This window comes from Bombus vancouverensis, chromosome 10, assembly GCF_051014615.1.
Source record: "Bombus vancouverensis nearcticus chromosome 10, iyBomVanc1_principal, whole genome shotgun sequence".
NCBI classification, from domain to species: domain Eukaryota; kingdom Metazoa; phylum Arthropoda; class Insecta; order Hymenoptera; family Apidae; genus Bombus; species Bombus vancouverensis.
The window spans coordinates 336,810-343,694 of NC_134920.1; the positions used below are offsets into that span (position 1 = coordinate 336,810).

Below are 6,885 nucleotides of genomic sequence, written 5' to 3' on the forward strand. Positions count from 1 at the left end.
TATTAATAAATATTATAATAATATAATATAATGCTATATAATAATATTAATAAATACTTTGCTATTTACTTATTTTATTTCCATTAAAGTGTATTGTATTTTTCATTGCATTACTTTCATTTTTATTTAGTGTAATAATAAACGCATACGTTAATATTCATTGGCATTAGTGTAATTGTAAGCATCACTGTAAATTTAATAAAATTTATAAGAACGGAATTGTTAAAAGGGTATATATGTGTAATTAAACTAGATTCTATTCTCAATGTTACTTCATTATTTTATTATTGTTTCATATATATATATATTTTTAATTTACATGTGCTTCTAAGTTAATAGAACTAAACACATGTGTATGTATTAATTGCTATATACGTCATAATTTCAACCATAATATTAAATTATGGTATGTATTATTAAAAAGTATAGTTTAATGTATATATTAAATACATATCATTTATTCGTAGATTTTAAATATGGATACTGGATCAAAGAAGGAGATTAATGAAATGATTACCAAATCAGTCCCTGGCCCCTCAACTACAAAGAGGCCGAAAGTTTTGAAGGAAAAAGGTTGTCGCTGTAAAGAGACTATCCCAGAAAATGATATTATCAATACTGATAATACAGTAACAGATTCAGCAGTACATGATAAAACAGAAAATAAAGATGTAAAAACTGGGGATGTGCTGGAAACAACAATTGACCGAACAAAAAGAAAGGCTGCAATAAAAGCTGCAATTAATATTAAAAAGCAGCAGTCAACGTCACTTGTTACAAAATTACGAAGGCTATCTCTTGATGATGACAGTAATGTAAATGTTTGTGTCATATTATGATGAAATATAATACTTTTAATCTTATGTTACTAATCTTATCTTATCTTATGTTACTAATCAATACTAACCCTTATATGTAGTACCCAATAATGTTTGATATCGGTTAATTAATACGTCAAAATCTAATTGCTTATACAATTGTATGTACATTGTGTATATAAATACTACTATAACGTTGTTAAATATATTCTAAATTTTTAGAGGAAACGTGGAGGCCGACCTGAAAAAAAGGAAAGTGCTAAAAGTAGTTCAGATGAAAAAAACACAAAAGGTCCTACAAAACATAGTGAAACAAAAAAGAATGTTTTAAGCGAAACAATTTCAAAAGAAGATGCAATACAACCAGAAAGGATTGAACCATTAAAGTCTTCAATGACAACAAGAGATAGTAATATAAAGAGAACTTTTTCACGGAGTGAAAACACGAAGGGTAAATATTCTAATATTATTGATGTTACAGTAATTCCATCAGCAAGAAATGATATTGAAGATCCTCCAATGTGCGAGGATGCACTTGAGAAATTTACTCCTCTTATGAATTCCACGATAGACATCAATTCTACTTATACGCAGAAGATGATGGACGCTACCGCAATTGTAGAACCTTTATCACCAATAAAATCAAACGAAACGGTAGTAATTAATAAAAACTTGGCTAGTAGTATAGGAAAAAATAATGAACCTAAATTTACATCACGGTCGCCAATAACTCTGCAGGAGGAGGTTCAGCAGCTGAATCAAGCGATGCGACTCACCGAGTTCGAAGAATTATTCGCAGAAGATGAGCCATCCCGTGAAAGGGAAATGTCTAATAGAAACATGACGAAACAGGACATCCAAAATGAAATTAAGGAAAATGCGTATGCATCGAATTTGCTATTCGATGCAGACGCCAATGTGCCCGTAAGAAGGAGAATCGAGGCCTTTGAACGGGCAATTCTAAAATTACATAGAAAAAAAGGATCTTTGGAAAAAAAACAAATTTCAGAAAAAGCCGTTGTTCAAAAACTGGCACGGCGATCTGTCGAAAAAGCTAAAAAAATCTTATTAGCGAAACAAAAGAAGGAAACTGAGATGATGACATCGCAGGTAACATTACAAACAGTATCAAAGTATTTTTCTGTTATAAAAACACAAGCTATTATTCATTCGATATTTTATCCAAAATATAGCTCCAAACAGTAAGGTCCACTTCTGTTTTGCACAGTAAACCTGACGACGACACATCGGACGATAAAGCCAGACCAAGTCGTACAATTCCACATTAGGCGCAATGTAAGTGTTGTTTTACTTAATGAGTTAATAAACATTATAATGCATGGAGTACTGGAATTTTTATCAATTTTAGCGTACATACGCGAAAATGAACTTGCAATGCAATGATAAATTTCGAAGAAAGCAGTCTATAAATTCTTTGATAGAAGAATGTGCACACCAGATTTAACTGAAATGTTTGAAAATATAGATAGGAGTAGATTACAACGCACGTCCAGTGCAATATGGAAGACACCACCGCGTTATTCCATGATGGAAAACGAATAGAAGTTATAATTTGTTAAACTGAATGTTGTTGATTTCAAATTGTGCCTTAGAGCAGGAATACTTGCCATACCTTGCGTGTAATATAAAAATGATGTTACATTGCAACTATCGTTAAAAGATGTATGTGTTCTTAAAATATACCAATGAACGTAAGACTATTTCACTTTTTATACTTTAGAATGATCATAGGCATATATTACTTTTATTATACTACTCAAATTTTACCATTTTTTCTTATTTATATGTATCTTCTTAAGAATTAATAAATAAACCAATTAATAAATAATTGTTTTGGTACGACTTTTTAATGAGAAGTAAATTTTATTAGATTTGCCTTATTATCACTGTTGTGTAATAATTCGCGAGATACTCTATGCTTAGCTACGCTAAGCGAGATACGCTAATATACTCTATACTCTATGCTTTATACCGTTCTTTTGCCCGCTAGTTACCTTGTACGCGAACTTTTTATCGCTAGTGGATTGTAAAAAGCTCGAAGCGGCGGTACCAAAACATAGTTATCTTCTATTAGCAAATAAAATTCTATTTTTGATGAAATTTAGTAAAAAATATTAAAGTATCCGAGGAACAATTTCTTTTGCCTGCAAAAGTCACTTTGAGCAGGTGAAATCGAATCCTCAAGATTTTGATTAACTTGTGATGATCCGAGATACAGTAAAACTTTGCATCGCTCTATTGAAAAATATTCGTGCGCTAGGAATAAATCTCGAGTAAATAATGAGTTTGCTATTTTAAAGATAAAACGTGTAACAGGCATTACATGTAAGAAATACGATGCGGGCAAAATAACAGCTCACTTAACACTTCTGTTAATTTCTAAATACATAGGATTTTTCACCAGATATTAGCGCTTTTATTGGAACAAACAAATGAAAATGAACAATTCCGTGTAACATATTTCGGAGCCATATTGATCTGATATGTCAAACATATACATTGATATTTCGAAAATTAAAAATTATTTTCTAGAATTGACATGTTGTTTTTCAGGTAAGTAAAATGTTTTTTAATGTATACTATATCTAATTTATTAAGTGTAATTACCAGTTATTTGCCCCACTTTTATAATTTCCTTTGTATATTATATACATTATAATCTAAAACGTATTTGTTCAACGTATTTGTCGTCCAATACCGATGATTTAGTCATAGACCGAATTTCTTTTACCTGTAAGTTCAATATTTTGGCAACTGAGACTAAATTAGAAGGTGTCCGTTTAATTTTTCTTCTACCTTTTCCCATAGAAAAATGTTTGAAAGTCCAAAACAGAAAAGAGAGAAATGGTCAGAGGAGAACATGAATGGGGCTTCGAAGCTACTCTTCAAAAATAAAATGGCCCAAAGACAGGTCACTGAAGCTTTCAATGTTTCAAAAACGACGAATGTGAAGTCTGGGCACACGTCGAATGCGCAGATCAAGAAAATATTAAGTATTTTCCATACGATATACATAATAATCAAATTTGAATAAGAATATGTATACTGACATCTAGAGGACTTTTTAAAACATTATTAACCATTTAGAGCAAAAGATCAAATAATTAAATAATTGATCGGTACTGGACGACAATTTTTCGTTTCCTACAAATTCCGACATTACTATTCTTGCACATTGTCAATTCGTCAATTCGTATTATTGAATTTCATAAAATTAATTTTCCTACTTTTATCAAGTTCCATTTGTGCTATAAAGTCACTTTGTAAATTTTCATTTTTATCAACTCTAGCACAAGGTACTGTGCGACTCTCCCCTGCATCTTATTTTGTATGTGATTCGAAATCGAAATTATTTGATATTTTTCATACCAAACTACGATAAAGATTCTTAACAACTTCTGCAAGATTACCTATACTAGCATTTATGACGTTCCTGTCTCACAAGATCAATAACCAAGCCTTTTCCTCGATTCTTTTTCTCTGATGAAACGTTAAATAGTTTTCTTCCTTCTTTCTGTCCGGATGAATTTTATCTTTTTCGTAGGTCATTGATATCTGGTCGCTTTTTTAAATTACTTTTTCCGTAGTTTTCATGTCACAATAAAGAGATTAAAAAATGCTGGATCAAAATTCTTAATGCTTTTCTCACCCACTCCGTACTGTTATCTTTCTGTTCATGTTCAAAATAGCGAATAGAGGTACATATAGAGGCGAATACTTCTGTGTTTAGTCTATTGACACCCCCTCCCTCTCGCCCCTTGATGAGGTTGACTCGTGTTAGATTACAATATCAGTTTGCCTAACAATCAGAACTACATGGAATTTTGGGGATATACAGGCTGAGTCTTCAACAGCAAACCACCTGAATAATTCTTTCAATTTTTTGAGACGCAGGGAAATGTTTGAAACAAAAGTTGTTTGGTTTCGAGGAGGCTATTACGCGATGGAAAAAGTTTTTCTCAGATGGACGCGTTTACGAGTTTTAAAGAACACTTTAATAGGCTTCGTTTTTTTTTAAGTGTAGCCGTGTAGTTTTGAATACCTATTTGTCCCATTGTTGCTCTTTTGAAGACGGATTTAAATATCGCGGTCATTTAAGGTCACTCAAGGTCATAAAACGTAGTAAAATAGCCCAATCGAACGTAATGTTTCAATATTCCGAAACAAAGGAAAATGGATTTACCATTTTCAAGATAAGCGGCCCGTTTATAAAACACCATTAAACTAGGAGACGCAATCAATTGGAGAAAAGATAAATTTTCTGTGACTACTTATCGTACTCGAATTCGACTCTACATCTTCGTTACTTTGTCGAAATTGCTATGTATAATAATTATTAATTATGAATAACGAAAGAAATCCTTAACCGAAAAATACTTCGTTATTCAGTATTCGTTGTTTAATATAATTATAAAACACCAATCAATAATAACACAGGTACTTCACAGTGAGATATTTGAATTATTCATCTAATATAAAGAATAAGAATTTTGGAACAAAAAATTAAACGGTTAGTACAAACATTCGATAATTGCACGAAAAAGTCCTCTACGTAGTTACACAGCCGTCGTGTCCACTTTGAGAAGGACAGATTTCCCTGAGGTATCGCGGAAATTTGGCGGTCCATTGCGATCGAGCAGTGTAACATGATCCAATATTATCAGTTATCGTTGAGACAATGTGTCCGAGTAATCATTCAAAACTGAAAATTGCCTTATTTTAGGCTTTTTAAAATTAAATTTCCACTAACGCATTTGTAGGATTTCCCCGACTAAAATAAGATCAAACATGATATAATATGAATAATATTTAATTATCAATTATTAAGTAAGCAAATATGTTCCAAATTTTATCGTGTTTGGTGTCATTTTAACCAGTAAAACGCGAGAAACATATTAGCAAAAATTTCATTGATCAAAAATCGCAAATAAGAATCTTTCAACTTATCGCCAGTCTTTAACGAGGCTCTCTTTCTCTTTCATTCGCGTTGTCAATTTTGAGGAATAGAGTCGTTCCTACGTCTCCATAATTGTAACGTTTCAGTCCCGATTTTTGTGCAATTATCGAATGTAATTATTAAAATTGTATACACGACATATTACAAACATTGAATCGAATCTTCTTCTGCAAAACGTTATCGAACACGAAAAAACGAACACGAATAATCGAATCGAAAATTACTAAACAATCGGCTGTTGGATAAGTGTTTACTAAGAATCTGACTAAGTACACTCTCTTAAATGCAAATGACTCATTGAACTTTTTTGATATTAACTTTTTAATGAACGGCAATCCTCGAATAAAATCTTACTCAAACTGATAACATTAACAAAATATTTAAAAAATGTCAAAATCGGCGGTATCTCCTTTTTTTGTAAATATTTACCGGCTATTGAATCCATTGATTCTCGATTGCCTTATCTGTTTGCTTGTGTATATCTTTTATATATACATAGATGGATACACAAATAAGTTTCGTCTATGGCGAGATCAATTTAGCCACCTGAGTAACCAGCTATCTTTCGAATCAACAGATACAATACCGATACAATGATACGACATGCGATGTACATACTCGAAACGTTACAGATTGAATCAATGAATTAATGAATTAATGAAGAGTAACTGCTAATCATTGGTAGGATACACGCTTGTTAAAGATCGAAGATGTCCGTGAATTAATTAGCTTTGAAATTAAAAGGTTAGGTACGTGGGAGATTTTGCGTTTGAGGAAAATTATTCGAAGATAGCAATATGGTTGATGATACGGAAGTGTAGGGGTAATAGGGTGAATGCAACGAGCAATGTATAATAAACAATTGATAATTGGTAATAATGTATAAATAATTCGTAACGATTAAGAATAGAAGCAGATAGTAATATTTAATTAGAACCCATGTTTTTTGTTTCAACTTCCAATTTATGTTCCTTTGATAGCAAAAACTAAAATAGAATTGATTATAATAAATTTTGAATATAGGAGATTGAAAATTGAAATGGTTTATCAATTGGGCTGATTTCAAACTAATCTCGTAAAAAAGTTGTA

General features: G+C 31.5%; 1 protein-coding gene across 1 annotated transcript; it reads left to right on the forward strand.

Annotated features, from left to right (window-relative positions):
* The first annotated feature begins 401 nt into the window (after nt 1-401).
* Nucleotides 402-2,586, forward strand: LOC117163475 (uncharacterized). The gene is made up of 5 exons (XM_076622160.1): nt 402-815; nt 1,041-1,227; nt 1,300-1,928; nt 2,012-2,114; nt 2,188-2,586. The coding sequence occupies exons 1-4, from the start codon at nt 477-479 to the stop codon at nt 2,105-2,107; spliced, it is 1,251 nt and encodes a 416-aa protein (XP_076478275.1). The 5' UTR covers nt 402-476; the 3' UTR covers nt 2,108-2,114; nt 2,188-2,586.
* Nucleotides 2,587-6,885: the final 4,299 nt, after the last annotated feature.

Coding starts and splice junctions, on each gene's coding strand:
- LOC117163475 (XM_076622160.1), top strand. CDS start 477: ATGGATACTGGATCAAAGAAGGAGATTAATGAAATGATTACCAAATCA. Junction 816..1,040: donor CTCTTGATGATGACAGTAAT/GTAAATGTTTGT, acceptor CTAAATTTTTAG/AGGAAACGTGGAGGCCGACC. Junction 1,929..2,011: donor CTGAGATGATGACATCGCAG/GTAACATTACAA, acceptor TCCAAAATATAG/CTCCAAACAGTAAGGTCCAC.